General features: G+C 41.0%; 1 protein-coding gene across 1 annotated transcript in view; it reads right to left on the bottom strand.

Annotated features, from left to right (window-relative positions):
- Window positions 1-3,889: 3,889 nt before the first annotated feature.
- Window positions 3,890-24,324, bottom strand: part of LOC109939135 (inactive N-acetylated-alpha-linked acidic dipeptidase-like protein 2) — a 221,019-nt gene continuing 200,584 nt past the window's right edge. Inside the window, exon 7 of the mRNA XM_048604809.1 lies at window positions 3,890-7,109. Within this exon, the coding sequence (XP_048460766.1) occupies window positions 6,905-7,109 (205 nt within the window). The 3' untranslated portion in view covers window positions 3,890-6,904. The remainder of the gene's footprint in view (window positions 7,110-24,324) is intronic.

Below are 24,324 nucleotides of genomic sequence, written 5' to 3' on the forward strand. Positions count from 1 at the left end.
CTGCAGACAGTAAGCAATACATCATACAGTATCCCTGACTTTATTAAATGGGATATAAAGAACAGGAGCATGGAGGTTATGCTGAAGAACACTGACCCTCCATCCAAGGCAAGATATTGCTGACCCCCTCTTCCTGCACTACCCTTTTTCCCCCAATGCACTACTATCTCCCCATTTATATATTGAGTTCTCGTCTTCACAATTGTATATCCCAGTGTGCTGCCTCCAATCCTCACAATTGAGTTTCCCAGCTTGCGTCTCGCAGCAGTGGAATCTAATAACCCCTCTTGACTTTCAGCAGAGCAAAACACAGGACTGGCCATGGCTATCTCCTTAACCAACGTGGATGGTCAGTCCTGACTGATGAGTGACCAGACTCCAGAATGATCTCCGTGCAGCTCCCAGACAGACTCCCTGTGACTCCTAGACCTACAGGGCTGATTGTGACATTAATGACCGCTTACAAATTCATGTATTCTGGGATGTATAGCCCAAACATTTTATGGCCAGTTTAGTGGGTAGCTTGGGGGCAAGTACCATGACATTATACTATTGTATGTCTTTCACTACCAAATTACTCACTGAGATCAATAGTTTGACCTTTGGAGGAGCCAAGTAGCTCAAAGCACAATATCCAGATTCACACATTTAAATGCAGATGGACACATTCCAGAAGTTGCTGTCCAATTTATTCTATTATAATGGTGAATCCTGACATACTATTATTATTAATTCAAAACTAGAACATTCAATTGTGTGTTAAAAATGCTATGACAGGAGCTTATCGTATCAGTCCAGATAACTACACCATGAGGTTTTGGTCATTGACTGGACCACATTCATCACAGTAAATCTGGAAGGTGGCAGTCTCCTTGTCAAAATGGGAATTCTAAATCAATGTTATTTTTCAGTATGTTTTGTAATTCATTTCCACTTATGCACTTTTCTTGGTAAATGTATACAAATAGACAAATCCCTGTGTGCTAACTGACAGAGATTACAACTTAAAACATTGTAAGTTTAATGGATGAATTGCAGGGTAATTAATTTTTGTTTGAATTATCAATTTTTTTAAAGCAGCTGCTCCAGTTTATAATCAAAGCTCCAGGTCAGTGCTACCAATATACTGATAAAAATAGTATACTTTGAATGAGTTGAAGTTAGTCATCCAATGTACTGTACATGCACTTCAGCTGCCTTTTGAGAATTTGCATTTTGAGAAAGGTGAAAAGGAAAGACATTTAAATAATCAAAAGTTTCATGAAAAATCTGTTTAATTAAAAATAGAATCCATAACCAATCGTACCATGTATACATTTTGTATATAAACTGTATATTCCTCTGATAGTATCCATATATTGTATTTTGAAAATGTTAGATTTTCTTATGAGCACTAATACAAATTTCAATTAAGTCTTGTAACTTGCTCAAACAGCATAATTACTATAATGTAAGTAACATTGTTGTTTGCTCATTTAACAGCGCCCTTCCCTCCTGATCAGAGTCAATCAACCCAATTTGTGATTTAATTTAAAGTGGCAAATTACATAAGTAATCATTCAATTATAAAATTTAACAAAAATATACACAGAATCACAAAATAACTTTTTTGTTGTGTGGTGAAAACTGTATGTGCTGTAACAAACAAATCAAATTCAAATCAATTGTAACAATCCCTGTCCTCTAAAATATATGGTACATTTACCATAGAAATATTTCGAAGTCTCTGATTTATGAAGGCTTCTTATGTACAGATGCGCTTCTCTTTATGCTCTTCTGTCTTTTTATTGAGAAGGCTGGTTCAAATTCAATGCCTCAAGGCAGAATATATCTGTTACTAAATGAAAAGTCAATTATTTACCTGAAGTATGTTCTATGTCAACACGAATGTGTTTCATGGTCCCACAAAACTAAGTTTGCCTGCTGTTAGTAATCTCCTCCTCTTCTGGTACAAGCCATAACTCCACATACTCTTACAGCTTTTGTAATTTTAATTGAATTGTTCAAAACTGGCTCTTGAATGAACATTGGTCAACTTTCTTAATTTTGAGATAACAAGGTGCAGAGCTGGATGAACACAGCAGGCCAAGCAGCATCAGAGGAGCAGGAAGTCTGATGTTTTGGGCCTAGACCCTTCTTCAGAAATGGGGGAGGGGAAGGCATTTCTGAAATAAATAGGGAGAGAGGGGGAGGCGGATAGAAGATGGATAGAGGAGAAGATAGGTGGAGAGGAGACAGACAGGTCAAAGAGGCGGGGATGGAGCCAGTAAAGGTGAGTGTAGGTGGGGAGTTAGGGAGGAGATAGGTCAGTCCAGGGAGGACGGACAGGTAAAGGGGGCGGGATGAGGCTAGTACGTAGGAGATGGGGGTGGGGCTTGAGGTGGGAGGAGATGATAGGTGGGAGGAAGGACAGGTTAGGGAGGTGGGGACGAGCTGGGCTGGTTTTGGGATGCGGTAGGGGGAGGGGAGATTTTGAAGCTTGTGAAGTCCACATTGATACCATTGGGCTGCAGGGTTCCCAAGTGGAATATGAGTTGCTGTTCCTGCAACCTTCGGGTGACATCATTGTGGCACTGCAGGAGGCCCAGGATGGACATGTCATCTGAGGAATGTGGGGGGAGGTTGAAATGGTTCACGACTGGGAGGTGCAGTTGTTTAGTGCGAACCGAGCGTAGGTGTTCTGCAAAGCGGTCCCCCCGATGTAGAGGAGGCCACAACGGGAACAGCGGATGCAGTATACCACATTAGCAGATGTGCAGGTGAACATCTGCTTGATGTGGAAAGTCTTCTTGGGGCCTGGGATGGGGGTGAGGGGGGAGGTGTAGGGGCAGGTGTAGCACTTCCTGCGGTTGCAGGGAAAAGTGCCGGGTGTGGTGGGGCTGGAGGGGAGGGTGGAGCGGACAAGGGAGTCACGGAGAGAGTGGTCCCTCCAGAATGCAGATAAGGGTGGGGAGGGAAAAATGTCTTTGGTGGTGGGGTCAGATTGCAGATGGCGGAAGTGTCGGAGGATGATGCGTTGGATCCGGAGGTTGGTGGGGTGGTACGTGAGGACGAGGGGGATTCTGTTTTGGTTGTTATTGCGGGGAGGGGGTGTGAGGGATGAGTTGCGGGAAATGCGGGAGACACGGTCGAGGCCGTTCTCGACCACTGAGGGGGGGAGGTTGCGGTCCTTGAAAAACAAGGACATCTGAGATGTACGTGAGTGGAATGCCTCATCCTGGGAGCAGATGCGAGGCGAAGGAATTGGGAATAGGGGATGGCATTTTTGCAGGAAGGTGGGTGGGAGGAGGTGTATTCTAGGTAGCTGTGGGAGTCAGTGGGCTTGAAATAGATATCAGTTTCTAGGTGGTTGCCAGAGATGGAAACAGAGAAGGCCAGGAAGGAGACAGAGGTATCAGAGATGGTCCAGGTGAACTTAAGGTTGGGGTGGAAGGTATTGGTGAAGTGGATGAACTGTTCAAGCTCCTCATGGGAGCACAAGGCAGCGCCAATACAGTCATCAATGTAACGGAGGAAGAGGTGGGGGATAGGGCCAGTGTAGCTACGGAAGAGGGATTGTTCCACATAACTTACAAAGAAGCAGGCATAGCTTGGGCCCATGCAAGTACCTGTGGCCACCCCCTTTGTCTGTAGGAAGTGGGAGGAATTGAAAGAGAATTTGTTGAGGGTGAGGATGAGTTCAGCTAAGCGGATGAGGGTGTCAGTGGAGGGGGACTGGTCGGGCCTGCGGGACAGGAAGAAGTGGAGGGCCTTTAGGCCATCTGTATGGGGAATGCAGGTGTATAGGGACTGGACGTCCATGGTAAAGATGAGGTGTTGGGGACCGGGGAATTGGAAGTTCTGGAGGAGGTGGAGGGCGTGGGTGGTGTCACGGACGTAGGTAGGGAGTTCCTGGACCAAGGGGGAGAAAATGGAGTCAAGATAGGTGGAGATAAGTTTGGTGGGGCAGGAGCTGGCAGAGACTGAATTAATTTTGGACTGAATTAATAATATTTCAGGCATTCCACTGAAATTATTAGCAGGCGCAGTGAATAGATTACCAACTCTGCATCAAATATGGGTGAAATTTGAAGATCACCTCCCATTAATTTCCCCTCTCCGCATTAGCCTTAAAGTAAATTTCCACAAGATGGCTTGATCAATAACCAATGACAGCTTCTTACTGTCTATGAGAAATCAAAACCCGTAGCTTCTCGATTAAGAATCAAATGCAATATTTTGCCATTATACCAGGTCTACACCATGTTTAAACAATATATATGAAAATAAGTCCATTTTATCCTGATAGCTGGATATTTTGTCTTAGTTTAAATCACATTTAGATTATTATTTTCCTTATTCAGCCGATGTTTGTAAATCTGGTATCAGGGGTTGAATGCACTCATCAACCACATTTGTAGCTGACAATCACAAAAGTTCTATTTTATATGTTGTGCTGATAATTGGTAACAAACATGCTTAATTTGCATTTTTAAAAAAAATTATCTGCCCATATCTGAACTTCACGCCACATGGTGTAGAACTCTGTTTAGTAATTGTTCGATTAAGATCTATACAAGTAGATTTCTTAAAATGCACTCTTGAAACTATTCCATTGGTTTACAGTATATGGATCCCCAACATAATTGAGTGTGATTCCTTCTTCTCTTATTTTAATGCAGGAATTCATTTTCAATTCTTCCACTAACTTTTGCATACCAAGTAGCACACTGTATAATTTAAGAGCCAACATTTTCAACTCAGAGGAAGGTGAAAGATCATAGTAACTGTTTCTCTATGAAGTGAGTTTGTCTACAGGTATCAGCAGTTACTTGTAACCCAATAACGTTATTGAAAGCCAAATTGTCATTATTATAGAAAAGTAAAATATTGCAGATGCTGGAAATCTGAAACAAACACAGAATGCTGGAGGATCTCAGCAAATCCAATAGCATCTGTAGAGTAAGAAATGTTCAGTCCAGTATGACACTGAACTCTGAGGAAGACGGTTTCTCTCTCCACGGATACTGCCAAATCTGTTCAGTTTCTCTGGCACTCTCTGTTTATTGTCACTATTTACAATCCTTTTAGAACAACATCGAAAAAAAAACCTTTCACATTCACTTCTGATTTTTGACTAATCAACCAAAAATAGGAATTTCAGTGATTAGTTACTGATATATTCGTTATTTTGAAGATTCGTTATCATCAAGATTCGTTATTTTTACCAGTTTATCTTCCATTTTTGATTTGCATAATCTCCTAATCGTTGAGCCACCTGAATTGTGCATGAGGTTTCGTATGTCGGCAACTTGCTGCGTGGAATTTAACTGTGACGTATGGAGCATATTTTTCAGTTTGATCTTATTTTTCATAAAGACACACACATAAACAGGAGTATAATCTTAAACCAAAAGAGTCACAGTTGTTTGGTGTTGTACTAAGAATTGGTGAGTTATGGAAAATGAACATGTTGTTCTGATGACATTGATTTACATGTTATTTGCCACTCAGTCATTTTGCTAAAGTGTTACACCCTGTACCACTGGATTCATTAACCTTTCAGTCTGCGTAACTTCCTTCATTGGTCAAAAAAGTGTTACAGGGCCATTAATTCAGGCCAATAACTATGCTTTAGCCCAAACTAATAATTCATAATTTGCAGGTAAAAGTACAGCCTCATACATTATAATTCTGCTCTGATAAGTTTTAAATGAAGGAGCAGAACATCTCCTGGTGTCTATATTTATGAGATAGTCTGAAGGGAACTTTTTCACAGCTTTTGAAGAAAGTCAAACTGATAGAAAAGCATTTCCAGCATCTTCAGGTTCACTTGAGCAGAAAGAAACATATCATGTGACCTTTCAAGTCATTAACAATTATGGAACAAGTGGTTTCAAATTTAACTTGATTATTTGAAAATTATGTTACAACTTTAAACTTTTCCTGCACATCAAAATAAAGAAGTACCACAGAAGTACATTAAAGATTTAGGCAGCGATCTGTCACGATAGTGAATAAAAAACATGATTCTATTGTTTCACACTGTAATATCTTTCATAAGCCAGCATTTTGATTTACAAATTAAACAGGTACCGAAGATTCAGTTTCTCTATATGCATTCAATTGTCAAAACACAATGGTTCGGCTATGTAAGAGGACATTACAATAACACATTTCTGCATATTAATCCAAAATATAAGTTTTCATTGTCTGTTCCACTTGACAGATTAAAAATGAAGAGTGGTCACTGTTTTACACAAGGCATTTGTTTGACACAAATTATCTTGCCTTATGACATTATTCCACAGGTTGCAATGAACAATACTCTTATATACAAGATAACATACACCTCAATATGAAAGGCACATTATGTTTTAATAGCCTAATAAAACTCGAAGACTTTGTCAATTTCATTAATTGCCCATTTTGAAGGTAGCTTATAATGAAAATAATTAAGTGCTTATACAACATTCATTGGTTTCATTGCTCAGTCTGTTAATGGATTGAATGTATTATTTCTGTGAATGTGCATTTATTTTTCCAAATCTTTTCAATCACATAGTTAACAACCTTAGAAGACTGGAAATATCTAATCATTCAAAGATTGAGTCTCCACATAATTATTATCAACAAGCATCACATTATCCTATCATTGCAAATAGGTAGTAAAACAATTGGGGCAAATTTGAATTCTGTAAGTAAATATGTTTGAGTGCCTGACTCAGTTGTTCACAATAACCATTAGTTATCAGTGAAGATAACCATTAAATAGTTTATTTTGTGCATTTGAAATTGGCCCCATATATAATTCCGATTGTAAGTGGGCCCTTTGAGAAATTCATGTGTAAGTTTTCAGTAATGTATCTACCTCTGCAGAAGAAAATCTTCCACCCTCTACATTGTATTTTTCTAGTTCTAAATGTCAGTTTGTTATTTTTGTATTTTGAATATTCTCAAACACATCCAAACCTGTCTTTAAGTAAACCTGAGCAGATCTAATGCTGTTCCGCACCATAGACACAATTTTGGATAGAGTTTGGTTTGTCTTCTGAAGTTTGCAGTGGTTAACAGCTTCTTTCATGACAGAGAATTGTCTTGATGACTCATTGAGATGATATAGAATATTTCTGAAACACAAATAACATATGCTAATTACATAAAAATATCCAGCATTAATATGTTTAAAACGCTGTGGTCATATTCTAAAAAATTCAACATTTTAGAGAATGTTTATTGGATTTGTAATAACAGAAATAAAAGTATTTATGATGGTCTGGACGTTTCAGTGATTGTTTCTTTGAAGCCAACAGGACTCACCATTATTTGTGAGTAAATCAGATAGCAACTTCAGCCAAGTCAAATGCTCAATTAAACACAGAGATTCCGACGATGCTGCCCAAGATGTGCTACTCCTCTAAACTGCGCAAAAATTGCATCTCATTGTCTGCCTCCCATTCAAATGCATTGAACAGTTTGAAAATTTCTATACTGACATCATAGATACAAACTAAATTTGGCAGAATGCTTTAAATCAAGTCTTGACTAAGCACATATTTGGGATTTGGGGTGGGCTGGCTAGATGGATACAAAACTGGCTTGGCCATAGAATACAGAGGGTAGCAGTGGAAGGGTGTTTTTCAGAATGGAGACTGATAAGTAGTGGTGTTCCACAGGGATCAGTATTAGGTCTTCTGTTGTTTGTGGTATATATAAATGATCTGGAGGAAAATGTGGGTGGTCTGATTAGTAAGTTTGCAGATGAGACAAAGATTGGTGGAGTTGCTGATAGTGCCGACGATTATGAAAGGATACAACAGGATATAGATTGATAGACGACTTGGGCACAGAAATGGCAGATGGAGTTTAATCCAGACAAATGCGGGGTGACGCATTTTGGAGGATCAAATTTAGATGTGATTTATTCTGTAATTGGCAGAACTCTTTGGAACATTAACATACAGATGGATCTGGGTGTGCAAGTCCACAGTTCCCTAAACGTTGCCAAAATGATTAAGAAGGCATATGGCATGCTTGCCTTCATCAGCCGGGGCATGGAGTATAAGAGTTGGCAAAACATGTTGCAGCTATATAAAACCCTTGTTAGGCTGCATTTGAAGTATTATGTGCAGTTTTGGTCACCACACTACCAGAAGGACATGGAAGCTTTGGAGAGAGTGCAGAGAAGGTTCACCAGGATGTTGCCTGGTCTCAAGGGCATTGGCTATGAGGAAAGGTTAAAAAGACTAGGATTGTGTTTGCTGAAAAGATGGCGGCTGAGAGGAGACCTGATAGAGGTCTACAAAATTATGAGGCATGGATAGGATGGATAGTCAGAGGCTTTTTCCCAGGGTTGAAGTTTCAATTGCAAGGGGGCAAGGAACAAAAGACATTAGGATCCTGAGACTGGCAATCAGCATCATTGAGAGATGTGGGAAGAGGTCAGACAGAAGCAAACAGACTGGCAGTAGACCTGTGTGGGAGTTGGGGGTGGTGGCAGTGAGGTTAAAAGTAGTACCAAAAGCAGGGAGTTCTCAGAAGCAGACTGACCAAGGACAGAGCTATGTAGGACTCAATTGTGGTAGCAGTGAGTTAAAAGCAGTAGTGAGAGTGGAGGAGTCTCAGATATAGATAGATAGTGGAGTGTAGAGGGCAGGTGAATATGTGGCTGGAGAGATGATGCAGGAGGGAAAGCTTGAGATTCCTCAGGTATTGGGACCATTTCTGAGGAGGTGGTACCAGTACCAATCGGAAATCTTACATTTGAACAGAAATGGGACAAACATCCTTGTGGGAAATATGTTAATGGAGTTGGGAGTGGGTTTAAATTAGATTGGTGGGACAATGGGATAGTTTGGAGGGAAGAGAAGGTGAGAAGGAATTAGAAGTTAACTCACTAATAAGTGAGTCTGAAAGGCAGAGGTTAATATATGCTAGATAAGAAAGAAATTAATTTACCAAGGCTAAATTGAATATATTTCAATAGAAGGAGCCTGAGGAATAAGACAGGTGAGCCAAGGGCACAGTTAGGCATGTGGGGAGTATGATATCATAGTTATGACCAAGAGTTGGCTGAAAGATGGGTTGGCAACTCAATCTTCCCATCTATGGGGTATTCAGACAAGACAGAGATGGAGATAAAAGAGGAGGGGTAGCAGCAATATTGATTAAGGAATAAATTGTGTAGTGAGGAGGAATGATACCTTAAAAAGATCATTAAATGGAGCTACAAAGAAGTAAAAAAACACTAAGAGGGCAAACACACTGTTAGTTGCATACCCCAAACAGCCATTTACAGATTAACCAGGGATTTGTTAAAAGAATGCTTGACAAATTTGATCAAAATTTCTGAGACGGTAAGCAGGAGTGTTGAGGAGGGCAATGTTCTTGGTTTGATCTACATAGACTTTAGCCAGGCAATTTTATAAAGTTCCTCATAGCTGACTAGTCAAGAAAGTATGAGCCCATAGGACCCAAGGCAAAGTAGCATGTTAGAGGCTGTCTGTGGTGTACATTAATGATTTGGATTTAATTGATCAAGAAGTTCACAAATGACACCAAAATTGCTGGGTGGTAAATACTGAGGAGGATATCATAAACTGCAAAAGGATATCAATGGACTGATCAGGTGGACAGGGCAGTGGCAAATGGAATTCAACTTTAAAAAATCTAAGGTAATGCACTTGGGGAGGGCTAATTATGCAAGGGATTTTACCCTGGAAAGTACTGAAGATCAGAGGGATGTTGGTGTGCATATCCACAGATCCAAGAAGGTAGCAGGGGAGGTGGATGAGCAGGTAGGTTATGCTGGAACTGTATTAAAAGCTGGTTAGACGATAGCTGGAGCACTGTCTTTAGTTCCTGTCACCATGCTAAAGGAAGGATGTGAATACACCAGCTAGGGTGAAGAGTAAATTTACTCGGATGTTGCCTGGACTAGAGGATCTGAACTATGAAGAAAATTTGTAGAGTGTAGGGTTATTTTCCTTGAAAGAGCGAAGGTTGAATGGGGACCCGACAGGGGTGTATGTGATTATGACAGGCCTGAGTAGGTGGATAGGAAGGCACTTTTTTTCCATTAGTAGAGGGGCCAATGACACTGGGGCATGGATTTAATCTAAGAGATAGAAGGCTAAGAGAAAGGTTGAGGTGAGTTCTCACTCAAAGTGACGGATACTTGGAACTTATTGTCTGAAAGAGCGGTTGAGTCAGAAATTCTCAAAACATCTCTGCAATATTAAATATTTACTTGCATGTTGTAGCCTCCAGGGCTATGGGCCAAGGGCTGGAAAATAGGATTAGGGTTGTCAAATCTTTGCTGATGAGTAGGGACAAGATAGGCTGAATGGCCTCCTTCTTTGCTACAAAGGTCTGAGTTACTATAATTACTTTCACAGTTTGAAAGTGGAGACATTATTCCTTTAAATGTGGGCATACGTTTGACTTTTTGGCTGTGTATATTGCAGTATTACATTTTACTTAAAATAATCTCGTGTTGTAAAGGGAGGAGCCCATGGTAGTTAAAATGCCAGTTTGGTATAATATTGCAATAGTTATTTCTGAATTGGAAATATATTTCTGATTGTTTAACAATATATTCTGTTGGAGTAGATGCCTTGGGCAAACTATTACATGTATTTCAAACTGCAGAACTTTAAAATGATGAGTGGATGTGGTTTGAAATTTGCATTCAAGTACAATAATACATGAATCAGGTAAACAAAACAGGAACATAAATCCTTCATTACATTTGTCATAAACAAGTCAGAATACAAGTGATAATGCATACAAAATCAAAATACTGTAGGTGCTAGAGATCTGAAGGAGAACAGAAAATGGTGGAAATATTGAACAGGTCATACAACATGTGGACGGATAACCACATTAATGTTTAAGATCGATGATTTTTCATCGGGACTGGACAATTAACTATAATAACATAGAATTAAAATTTAATTGGAAATATAGTTAGCAATGGGAAGGGCTATGAATATAATCTTCATTAAGTGACAACCCATTCAGCATGATCAAAATGGTAAAAACAAAGATAGTGGAGACCAGTCTTTCTGCATTCAGTACCATAATACAGATATCAAATATTTTAGTTAAATGTATTATCTTGTTGTAATATTTTTATCTTTTCAAATCAGTTACTTGATCCCTTAATCCATGAGGTTCTGCTCATCTTTAAATTACTTCTGGGTCAGACTGAAATAACAGGTATATCAGCAAGCTTGTGGAACTAGGAACGTGGCAACAGATAGGAAAGTGGTAAAACAACATAGATATTAAATTTGAGCCATTTTGGAAGTGAAATCACAATATTAGCAACCTACATGTGAACAATGTCTAATCCAGTTCACTTAATTGATGATTTTATAAGGGTAAAACCAATATACTCTAAAACTTCTGCATTAATCAATGGTCTCAAATTTAAAAAAAACTGTTAAAATATTAATAGCTTAAATCTCTTGTATCACTAGCCATGATACACTTTTAAATACAATTCAAAAAAATGAAAGACTTCCACGTGCTTCATAAAATTCTGTCCATTTGGGTGCATTTTATAGTTTTTGTTATTAGACTGTTTGACTATGTGTGAATCTACTACGTTGATGCAATATGGGATTATTAAAATGTAGGATTTACAATCTCTGATTTCTACAACAGGCATCTCTTTAAACCTACAGAGGAGAAAATTAGGCTGCACAGTGATCAAAAGACCATAAAATGGAGGGATAGATGCAGGCCATTCAGCCCACTGAGTCTGCTCTACCATTCACTGAGACCATGATAATCCTCAACTCCACTTTCTTGTCTTATCCCATAACTCTGGCTTCCCTTTCTGAATAAAGTTGGCTCTACCTCAGGTTTGAATATAATTAATGATCCAACTTTGACAGCCCTCAGGTGCAAAAAAAAAATCCACAGATTGACTACACTCAGGGTAAAAAAAAAACACCCTCCTGTCTTAAATGTGAGACCTCATATTCTGAGATTATGCCCCTAGACTTTCCCACAAGGGGAAACAAACTTTCTACATCTGCCTGTCAAACCCCTTTGGATCACATATGTTTAAAGAAAATCTCTTCTCTTTTTACTAAACTCCAGCTGGCACAAGTCCAATCTACTGAACCTCTCCTCTTTAGAAAATCCATCCAGAATCAACCTACTGAACCTTCTCTGGATGGCCTCCAATGCCAGGATAACTTTCCTTAGATAAGCAGACCAAAACTGCTCATAGTATTCAAAAAATAAGATCTGAGGAGTGGCTTGTATTATTTTTGTAAAACCTTCTTGTTTTTGTACTCCGTTCCCTTTGAAATAAAAGCCAACAATCCATTTTCTTTCCCTTTTACTCAATGAACTGGATGCTAGCCTTTTGTGATTCATGCATGAATCCCCAAATCCCTCTGTGCAGCAGCTTCTGCAATTTTTTCCCCAGTTAAATAATATTTGGCTCCTCTGTTCTTCATGCCAAAGTACATAACGTCACATTTTCACACATTGTGTTCCATATGCAAAGTTTTTGCCCAAACACTTAACCTGTGTATATCCCTTTGTAGATTCTTTGTGACATTCTTACCGCTGACCTTTCCACCAATTTTTGTCATCTGTAAACTTGGTTACAGTACATTCACTCTACTATCAAGTGTAATACTGCTAAGTGTAATATTGATAATACAAAATCAGGTAGGAATATGAGTGAAGTAGGAGGATAAGAAGTGGTATCAGGGCAAGTTAGAGAAGTTGAGTGTGTGGGTGAGTACTTGTTGATGCAGTACACTGTAGGTAAATGTGAAGTTGCCCAGTCTGGTGTGAAAAACAGATTGGGAGAAAATTATTTGAATGGTGATAGATTTTAAAAGATGGATGTACAAACTGACCTGGAAAATCTTGTACACAAGCAATAAGGAAATTAAGTGATATGTTGACATTTATTTTGAGAAGATTTGAGGACAGGAGCAAGGGTGTCTTATTTCAGTTAATCAGGTCCTTGGTGAGGGTACACCTGACATATTGTGTTTTGGTTTTGGTTTTCTAACCAAAGAAAAGACATTGAAGGAGTGCAATGAAAGATCACCAGACTGATCCTTGGGATGATAGGTTTGTTACATGAGGATAGATTAGGTTGACTGGGCCTGTATTTACTAGAATTTAGAAGAATGAGAGGGGATTTCAGTGACAAGTGTAAAATACTGGGCACACTGCACAGAAGATGTTTTCCTGGCCAGGGGTTCATGAACACAGGGTCACAGTCTCAGTTCTGATGAACAGTCACCAGACTTGAAATGTTACCTGCTTTCTTCTCACAGATACTGTCAGACCTGCTGAGTTTCTCCAGCAAGTTTTGTTTTTTCCTTGATCTCAGGATGCGCAATAGGCCATTTCAGAAATGAGATGAGAAGAAATCTCTTCATTTAAAGAGGTGATGAGCCTGTGGAATTACCTACCACAGAAGGCTGTGGAAGTGAAGTTGCTTAATAGATTTTAAGAAAGAAATAGATTTACAAAGCTAAAGATGGATCCGTAAACTGTGCACAGTCAGCAAAGAGAGATCACATCCAGTGTGAAACACAGCCTGAGTGAGTATATAATTCAGGGAATTTGGAGGCAGCATGGAAATGGGAGTGGTAAACCTTATTTTTCTTTCTCCATTTTAAAAATGTTTAAAATTTAATAGTCTAGTTAAAAGGGTGGTAAGGTAGTTGATTCAACTGGCTGAGAGACAGGTATTAGTCAATCACCTGAAACCTGAGTACGGCCTCAGTAGGTATTGATTCCTATTGAAGCTTAACTCGTGAGAATCATTTCAGCTCTAATAAAGAGGTGACCTATTGAAAACACATGACCAGTAAGCTGTATCAAGAAGGAATGCTCACATCCAGAGTGAGACACAACCTGAGACGGCATATAGCATGGGGACTTTGGAGGCAGCATGGGAATTCAGTGCAGAGGGGAAGAGGTGCTTATTTTTCTGGCTCATAGTTTGTAAGGGTTTTCTTAGCAAAATGAATTAAAGTGTTAGATCAGGGACCCAGCACAAAATAGTGACATCACAGGAAAACAATAAGTTCGTTGGTTGGTAAAAGTTACTAACTTAACTACTTGTTATAGGTTAATTTCAGATTGAAGGTAAATAGGGGTGTGTTTATGGGATGTTATTCAATTTGAACAGTTAATTAGTAATAGGCACTGTATCTATTATTCGGTTAAGTTTTCCAATAGTTAAGTTATTCTAAATTCCTCTTTCTTTTGTTTGTATTTTAACTATAGTGTTTAAATAAGTTGCATTTTGCTTGACATCAAGTAGTTTGACCAGTCGCATCACAACTAGAACACGCACTTCACATCTACCTTTAAAATAAGAACAAGTTAAGGTCTAGGCTATCCTCTCAAAATATTTTGAGCTGGTCTGGTCTGATCCATAGCAAATTGCTCGGTCTTGTCAGGATCAAAATCTATACTTCTAAGTTGAGTTTACTATTATTGGACTCAGGTGGTAAGTGTTAGTGTCTTTTGTTTTGGCTGTTGAATTCAGTTGGTTTAAACAGGATGTCTTTTGTGTAGTAATGGCTCAACACCCACAGATGTCAGCACCAACAAAATATCAACATTACCACATCTTCACGGCACATTTTGAAGTAACTCAGAATATACTTCAACACTTCACCTCCGCACTTCGGAGCGCACCAACACCTTATAATTAACCTGGCAGCAGCATTACACTCTACATATAGGGACACCAGAACCCTCTCATGCATTAGAACACAGTGCATCTAAGAACACTTAGCTTGTTTTCTTAGCATTCACTCACCTTGTGTTTCCTTAGATGCTCACAGCAATTTTGCCTGCCTTGCCTTGCATTTTAGCATACTACCACATTATTCAGAACTTACATGCTCACAGTAGTCTGCCTTGTCTGGCCTGGCCTTTACACGGATAGAAAGCCAGGTAGCTTTCCATGGTTGCCAGCACTGAAAAGTTAGGGGAGCTGACATATTCGTCTATGGCACCATGGCATAGCAATGTCACACTTGTAGTATATGCCAGCAGCTTCCATGGTAAATGAATATGCTTCAATCAAATCACAATGTCTGTAAGTCTCAGGGGAGTAGTTCTTAGTCGAGTGAAAGGATCTAAAGTCACTCCAGGAGGTTGGCCATGATCACTTGGGTGCTTAGTGCAATCAATGTCTATGGATCTGCATTCTTCCAGTTCAAGGTTTAGGCCACAGTTAGTCCTGCAGGAGAGTTGTACAGAAATCAGTCAGTGGGATCTGGTCATCCTCAGTCAGGGGCTGTCCTCTCAACTTGGTCCTGAGGGTGTGCCAAGGTCATGAGTCACATCACTGAGAAGCTGTTTTGTCTCTGATATTCCCCATATTGGCTCATTGCAGCTGTTCAGAATGGATCCAGCAACAACAGAAGTTATTGTCACTGTCAAAGCCATATTAAAATGGTGTAAAGAAAGTAGTTATAAAGTTGTAGAATATTACAGCTTGAAAAGAAATCCTGCAGGTTTGTGCAGTAAAAGTCAAGGGGAATTAGCTGGGGTGGGGTGGGGTGGGGCGGGGGCGGGGGGTATAGTGCTATGTTGGGGAAAGTGGGATGCCTAAACAAGTGGATTGGAGCCAGTACATTGGGCTGTAGAAGGGGCAATTAAACTATGAAAAGCAGCAACTCCACATAGAATGGTTGGAGCCAATTTATGGCATGGGAGGTCCCGGGTTGATGGGAGTGGGGAGAGACAGAGGAGACAAGAAGATAACTATATTGGGCAAGGCAATGTGACTCAGCTGAAAATTAGGGGACGTTAATAGTTAAATAAAGTGTTAGGTGAGAATGTGGGGAGGCTCAAAGCTGATGAGATTGATGGGGACTGACGTTTTTACGGAGCTGGGAGCACTGAAAATAATTGACAGAGCTAGCAATTCACTCTCAGGAGCATGATCCATCAAATATCAACTGTGCAATAAAAATAAAAATGGCTCTCAGCAAACTGAGTGGCGCAGTAAGTTTACTCTAATTTGTTTGTGGGAGCAGGTGAGGTTGTGCAGGCCTTCAAGGACCAAGTTCATTAGTTTGGCATTCATAGATTTGAATGACACATATTAACCTAAGTGTGCAGTTCATGCATTCACCAACAGTATAGATTAAAAGTCCTAGCCACAAGCAATCTTGACAGTGTCAATGATAACTACGAATTAATTCTACTAATCACAGAATTAATCACAGACAAACCACAGTGTCATTTGCAGTCAACAATTCCCAAAAGTTCTCACAGGCTGCACAATGGCACAAGACATACTTTCCTGTCACATTGAACTGTAAGTGTGTTAGAACTTGGGCTCTTACATGAAACAGTGTGTTTTCTTGGGTGATTTGGTTTGGGGATGGGTTAAGATTATAGCAACCTACTGTAGTTACAATCTTCTACCATTTTGGCACCACATGATATGTTGCATACAAATAAATAAGAACAAAATATGTCAGATGCATGTAGAGATACCTCGTCAGAGGTGTCTATGTCCCACCACATTGATTCCTGCTGTAAAGTGCAATTTATAACTACTTTGCTGATACTTCACATCACTGAGAGCTGTTTTGTCTCTGATATTCCCCATATTAGTTCATTGCAGCTGTTCAGAATGGATCTAGCAACAACAGAAGTTATTGCCACTGTCACAGCCATATAAAAATTGTGTAATGAAAGTAGTTATAAAGTTGTAGAATATTACAGCTTTAAAAGAAGTCCTTTGATCATGATGGTCATCAAGCACCTATCTACTCTCATCCCATTTCCCAGGAATTGAGCCTGGGTGCTATGGTGCTTCAAGTTTTCATGTGAATACTTCTTGGTGTGTTGTGATAATTACCATCACTATCTCATTTTCAGGCAGTGAGTGCCAGATACTAATCACTCTAGATGAATACATTTCTCTTTAAACCTCTCAAAACTTCCTGCCCCGTACCTTTTATCTAAGCTCCCTGGCACTTTACCCTCTGAGGGAAAAGGTTTATATGTATCAACACTACTTATGCCTGTCATAATCTTGTACACCTTAAATGGGCCCACATCTGCCTTCTCTGCTCTAAGGAAAACATTCTTAGCATACCCAGTCACTTGTTATAGGTGAAACTCTTCAGCCCAGGCAATGTCCTGATAGATCACAGAATCCCTACAGTGTGGAAACAGGCTCTTTGACCCAGCAAGTCCACACCAACCCTTGGAGCATCCCACCCTGACCCATCCCCCTATAACCAACCTAAGCTACACAGCCCTGAGCTCTATGGGCAATTTTTGCATGGACAATCCACCTAGCCTGTACGTTTTTGGACTGTGGGTGGAAACTGGAGCACCTGGAGGAAACCCACACAGACATGGGGAGAATGTGTAAACTCCACACAGACAGTCACCCAAAGATGGAACTGAACCTGGATCTCTGGTGCTGTGAGGCAGCAGTGTTAACCACTGAGCCACTGAGCCACCGTGCCGCCCTTCTGCACCCTCTCAAGTGCAATTACATCTTCTTATAATGTAGTGATCAGAACTGCATACAGTTCTCCAGCTGTAGCCTAAATAACGTTATATACAACTCCATTATAGCCTCCTTGCTCTTGTATTCTATGCAAGTATCTTGTACTCTATACAAAGTATAAAGGCAAGTATCCCACTTGCTTTCTTAGTGACCCAACCAGCTGACCTGTTGCATTCAATGATTTATGTACATGCACACCATGATCCCACTGATCCTACGCACCACCCAGGGTCCAACAATTCAAGTACACCTTTGCCTTGTTAGTCCTCCCAAAATGCATCACCTCACACTTATCAGGATTAAATGCCTTGCGCCACCATACAGCCCATCTAATCAGCTTGTCTATATCTTCCTGTAATCTAAAGCTTTCCTCTGATCCCTGCAGTACACCACTTGACACAGGTTTCCAGTCATAAAAACAACTTTCTGCCTCCTGCCATTAAGCCCACTTTGGATCCAATTTGCCAAAAACCCTTGAATCCCAAGGGCTCCCAACTTCTTGACTGGTCTCCTATGTGTAAACTTGTCAAAGCCTTACTGAAGTCTATGTAAACTCAGCAACTGCTGCAGCCTCATCTACACTCCTCGTGATCTCAAGAAAATCAGTCTAATTTGTTCGACATGATCTCCCCCTTACAAAAACATGCTGACTGTGCTTGATTTAATCCTTGTCTCTCCAGATGGAGACACAAGTTCTGTCCCTCAGAATGTCTTCCAAAATTTTCTCCACCACTGTTGGGCTCACTGGCCTATAGTTCCCTAGTTTATCGCTATTACACATCTGGAATAATGATACAAATAAATGTCTTCCAAGCCTCTGGCATGTTTCCAGTGTCCAGAGAGTCATTGAAAATTAATGTCCTGGTTCCTGCAATCTCCTCCCTTGCCTCCCACAACAGCCAAGGTTACATCTCATCTGAGCCTGGGGTTTGATCCAAATTTAAGCCTGTTGAAACCACTGATACCTCCTCCACCAGAATGCTAATTTGTTCAATTTTATCACAATCCTAATTTCTATACTTACATCATTTGTCTTGGTAGTGAATACTGATACAAAGTAGTTACTCAAAAATTCAGCTATGTTTTCCGGCTCCACACAAAGATTGCTCTCTGATTCCTAATGGGGTCTACTCTTTCCCTGCTTATTCTCTTGCCTTCAATATTCTTATAAAATGCCTTTGTAATTTCTTTTTATTTTACCTGATACTGTTTTTTCATGCTTCTTCTTCATTCACATATTTTATTTTTAAGTAACTCTCTGCACTTTCTACACTCCTTTAGGGTTTCTACTGATTTTAGCCCACAATATCAATGATAACATTTCCTCTTTCTCCTTATCCAATCTTGAACATTCCCCGACATCCAGGGTTCCCTGAACTTGTTTGCTCCCCCATTCATCTTTAAACTAATACCCTTTTAAATGTCTCCCACTACACAGATAAATTTTTCTACAAGTTGCAGTCCACTTTGGCAGTTCCTATTTTATCATATTAAAATCACCATTCCCTCAATTCTGTCCAACTTTGTCCTTTTTCCATAAGGAACTTAAATATTACCGTTCAGTGGTGACGTATTTTTCCTAATCAACCTGTTCAGAGATATTATTACATACCCATGGAACAAGTAGGACTTGAACCCAGGCCTCCTGGTTCAGGGGTAGGGACACTACTATTGTGCCACAAGAGGGCTCGTGCTGACCTGGGGGTAACAAATTTTCCAATCAACCTGTCCAGACATGTCATGACACAGGTCTAGAACAGAGGGAATTGAACCCAAGCCTTATGGTCCAGAGGTAGGGACACTACCACTGCACCACTGACCTTTGGTAAATGTTTCCCCACTGGTGCTTATCACCTGCCCAGTTTTGTTCCCTAAACTTAGCTTCAGCACTGCCTCCCCTCACCACCACCACCACCACCCCAAAGTACTTTCTATGTGTTGGTTTATAAAAGCTAGCCTGGGGGCCCTTTTGTGGAGCACTGGTAGTGTCCCTACCCCTAAGCCAGGAGGCCTAGGTTCAAATCCCACCTGCTCCAGAGATGTGTAATAACATCTCTGAACAGGTTGATTAGGAAAAATAGGTAAAATAATAATAAAAAGCTAGGCTATACACATTTCAAGAATTCTGCTCCCTCTAAAATTTTCACACTCTGCCTATCCTAATTAATAGGGGACATTGAAATTCTCTATTACACTTTTATTTTTACACTTCTGAGATTTGCTAACACAAGTGCCATTCTTTACCTTTTCTGACAGTTTGGGAGTCAAGAATACAGCCCCAGTAATGTGATTGTTCCCTTTTTTGTTTTTAATTTCTACCCTTACAGGCTCAATGAGGAACCTTATCCTCATCCTCCTTATCGCAGTTATTCACTCATTGATCATTATTTTGGCACCACCTCCTCTTTTATATCCCCATTTCTCACCTAAAGACCTATATCCTGGAATATTGATTTGCCAGTCCGGCCCCTCTCATAACCATGTCTCAATGATAGCAAACTATCACATCCCATGGACAAATCACCACCCTCAACACATCTGCTACTTGGGAGACTCTTTGCATTAACTTGACTAAATATGGTCTGCCTTCCACACTGATTTTGCATCGCCCCTATCCTCACCTCTAATCCATATTTCATCCTCTGCCAAATTAGTTTAAAACCTCGTGGATAGCACAAGCAATGTCCCACAAGGATGTTGGTCCATTATGAAACAGGTGTAACCCACCTGACTCGTATCGGTCCAACCTTGCCTGGAAATGTAACCAGTGATTGGGAATATAAACCATCCATCTTGCAACAACTCTTCAACCACAAGTTTGTCTGCACAATCTGCCTATTTCTAAGCTCACTAGCACACTGAACAGGAGTAATCCAAAGATTCGACCCTTGAAGTTCTACTTTTTAATCTGCTACCTAACTCCCTAAATTCTTTATGAATTGAGGAGACACAAAGGCAGTTTATATCAAGGCAAACTTTAGTTGCTGCTGAACAGGCATCAGGTGGAAAAGTTGCAGCCATCAGCACCCTCAGGATATGGAGGAGATTTAGAATGTCCAGTTCGTATCGTTCTCAATATATTATTTTCCAGTTCAGCAAAACTCAGTGCTGCTGCAGAGCACCATCTCCGATCTGTGGCATCTACTGGAACATGACTTGCACCTGAGGATGTGGTTGATCATCCTATCCCAATCAAGGTACTTTTTATGTGACTAGCAATCATCAAACCATAGAAAGATGAAGGATGTTACCAATACAATTTGTGTCTGGTCACATGACTCCATCTTATTTCTCCATTACAAGGTCAGTGTTACAGCGCGGGCAGTCAGCTTTGCCAATATTGCTGAGCTCCCCCATGAAATAACTCCACAAGGACCAGTATCCAGTCGCCAAGTCACCCTTTATTTACACATGGAGAGTCCTTGACACTGAACCAGCTTCCTCAGAGACAGCTGTCAGAGTGAACAGGATGTCTGACATTCCTGTTTTTATCTGTCAGCCAGGACTCCCTGATTGGGGCTATTAATCTAGTCCAATCAGGAAACTTATTCTATGAGGTACACCTGTACAATCACTACTCCTCAGGTGCAGGGAACTATAGGCTGTATAGATCTCAGGTTGAGAGCACCATGTCATAATTCATCAACAGAAAACGTTTTCACTTGGGCAGCCTACCTCGGGGCAGTTTCTGGCTCAAAAGCCCTGGAGTAGGTTCATAATCCTCAGTTGTAACTTCCACAGACCAGGGTAATAGGGTGAGTGGGAGTGCAGGGTTTGGGTACTTCTGCGTTGTCCTGAAACGAAACATCTGGGAGGTTTTTGTCTGGTTCCTCTCCATCTGGATATTTCTGGCACCTCCCTGTCTCTTGAGACCAAGGGACACCTGGAGTGAGATCAGGGTCCCTCACAACACCCCCATCCCCCCACCTACCTTAAAGTTCCATTGGCTAAAGCCACAAAGTACGGGTTTGGATGCATTTCTGGCCAGCAGTGAGTATTTTGCTGAGCCTCATTTTCCATTGCAGTTGCCATCCTCTTCATAGAGACATCCAGATGTACACAAAATCATAGAATCCCTACAGTGTGGAAACAGGCCCTTCGGCCCAACAAGTCTACACTGAACCTCAGAGCATCCCACCCAGATCCATCCCTCTATAACCCCTATTTCTAATCTACACATCCCTGAACACTATGGCCAATTTGGCATGGCCAATCTACATAACCTGCACATCTTTGGACTATGGGAGGAAACCGGAGCACCCAGAGGAAACCCACACAGACACAGGGAGAATGTGCAAACTCCACACAGACAGTCACCTGAGGCTGGTATTTAACCCAGGTCCCTGGTGCTGTGAGGCAGCAGTGCTAACCACTGAGCCACCATGCCACTCCATGTTGGAGCCAGCATGGTACTAATAACATTGGTGGACTCCTTCATTCTTTAACCCAGCTGTGGGCATGTACCAGTGATATGCTCACTGAAGGGTACACCTAAATTTAATCTAGAAAGAGAAAGAGAGCTGGTGAAAGCTGTGATAGAAAGCCTTGCCAGTGCATTCACTGGCTTCTTCCTTAGAGATGAAAGGTGCAGCCGATGGGGTAAGGGGTCAGATCTTTTGGGTGAAGGTTGTGTGGGTATCGCTGGTGCCTTCAAAAAACAAAAGAGGGAATGAATTTCATAATGGGCTAGAAGCTTGGGCATGTCATGGATACTTTCACAGCAGTGGAATTGTCACATCAACACAGCACAGCACAATGAATCTTACTTGGTTGCCTCATCTTGGGGGCCTTGGTATCACTGTGAGTGGTCATGGTCCTCTCCCACAAGCTCAGGGATTTTCTCCCCAAGCTGGGTAAGGAGTTAAATGTCAGTCCCACCACCAACCATCTTGGCTCTTTCAGCCCTATTGTGGGCAGTTTTCTCCTGCAGTGAGAGAAAGGAAGGGATTGGATTTGCTGAAAGTGGCTAGAAAAGATGTCAGTAATGATAATGGAGCAGAAAAAGTGGCAAAGTGTCCCGAGTGAGTGAGGAGACAGTGCAAAAGGCAGATTGGTTTAGTTGTTGTGGGAGTGGTGAAGTGAAGGAGATAGGTGAGAGTGAGGGGAAATGTTGCAGGCAACAGTGATGTGCGAGGCCATGATACTTGTGGGACGTGGATATAGTGGCAAAGGTACAATGAGTGCGAGGTATCAAGGAGAAAATGACGTCATTTGCCCTTGCAGCACACTGTGTGTTCTCTTGGATTGAGGACATTGCACTGACTGGAATGGCACCTTCAAACCAGACTAGCAGGCTCTGGTCCTGTGGTCTCCTTTAGCCATCCTTGGCAAAGAGAATGGCCTTCCTCTCGACTACCCAGTCCACCAGGGCGTCTGGGACTCTGTTAGTGAAGGAGGTGGCCAAATTCTCTTTTGGGATTGTGCAGAAACATGCAGAACAACGCATGTACAAATGTGTAAAATGGCAGCTCCTGGTTTGAAGAGTTTGAAGTTGTAGTCATTTGAAGTTTAAACACAGCACCCACTGTGTGAATGCCAGAAGGTCCCAGAACGGGCAAAGCAAGATATGGTGCAAGTGAAGCCATAGAAGTAGAGAGGATGATTATTGAGTGAAACTTGTATGAGAAAAGTCATCAGGGCTCGAGGAAAACCCTCCATGAAATTCCCCAAAATTGACAGGCCATTAAAAATGGGAAAATTCAACTCATTAACTCTGGTCTGAATTTTCCCATATTTTGGCAAAACGTTTTGTCAAGTGAGATTCATGGTAGCTGATCCCCCATGACCCATCTCGACTTTTCTCACACCATTTTCTGCTCTTCAGCTCATTGTTTGTGCAACTGGCTCTTCAGCGTCCGTCTGTGGTGAGGCACAAGTGCTTGTTGCTGCCAGGACTTTGTGATGTTCATGTTGTTGGTGTGATATTTAAACTTCAGCCTCACAGTACTGTCGACACTGTGTGCAAGGAACTGCCCTTCACACTCATCAAACATGTGACCCTGCAATGTTATCCCAAGGAAACGGCACAAAGAGGAAAAGACCCGTGTCCAGTATCTTTAATGAGGTACTGGTGGACTGGGTAGTGGAGGGGGGCAGTGTTTTTTTCTGCTGACTGCTAAAGCAAGCCATACCACCAAATACAGGCAGTCTACACTCAGATAGCAACTCACTTTAGTGAAGTGTCCTGGGTTAAAAGAAATATCTAACAAGGCAAAAAGAAAGCAAATGATCTTTTGCACTTCACAAGGGTGAGTGCTATCACTTTTTGACTGTAACTATATATGCATGGGGTCACAATTCACTCTATCTCTGCCAATGCACGCAGCTCTCTCCATAGCTCATGGATGAGAACTCTCACTATTATCTGCAGCATGTCCATGCAATGGCTCTAACCCACTTCATCCCTCTCAAACCACCGTACTTGCCTCCTGTGCTTTCTACTCACACACAGGAGACACCTCACCACTACTCTTCTCCTGCATCTCTTTTCAATTCACTTCCAGCACACTCAACTCGCCTTTTGTCTCATTGCAGGAAAAATAGGAACATAGGAACAGGCGTAGGCCATTCAGCCCCTTCAGCAGGTTCCAACATTCAATAAGGTCTTGGCTGGTCTGTGGCCTAGTTCTTTGCCCATTCACCTAATCTATCAATATCCTGTTGCAATTTTATGCTGTCATCAACACTGTCAATGCTGCCTAATTTTGTATTGTCAGCAAATTTGGATATTTGCCTTTTAATGCCATTATCCAAGTCTTTAATGAATATTGTGAATAATTGAGTCTCAAACAGATCCCTGTGGA

Source organism: Rhincodon typus, chromosome 13, assembly GCF_021869965.1.
Source record: "Rhincodon typus isolate 14 chromosome 13, sRhiTyp1.1, whole genome shotgun sequence".
Lineage (NCBI taxonomy): Eukaryota > Metazoa > Chordata > Chondrichthyes > Orectolobiformes > Rhincodontidae > Rhincodon > Rhincodon typus.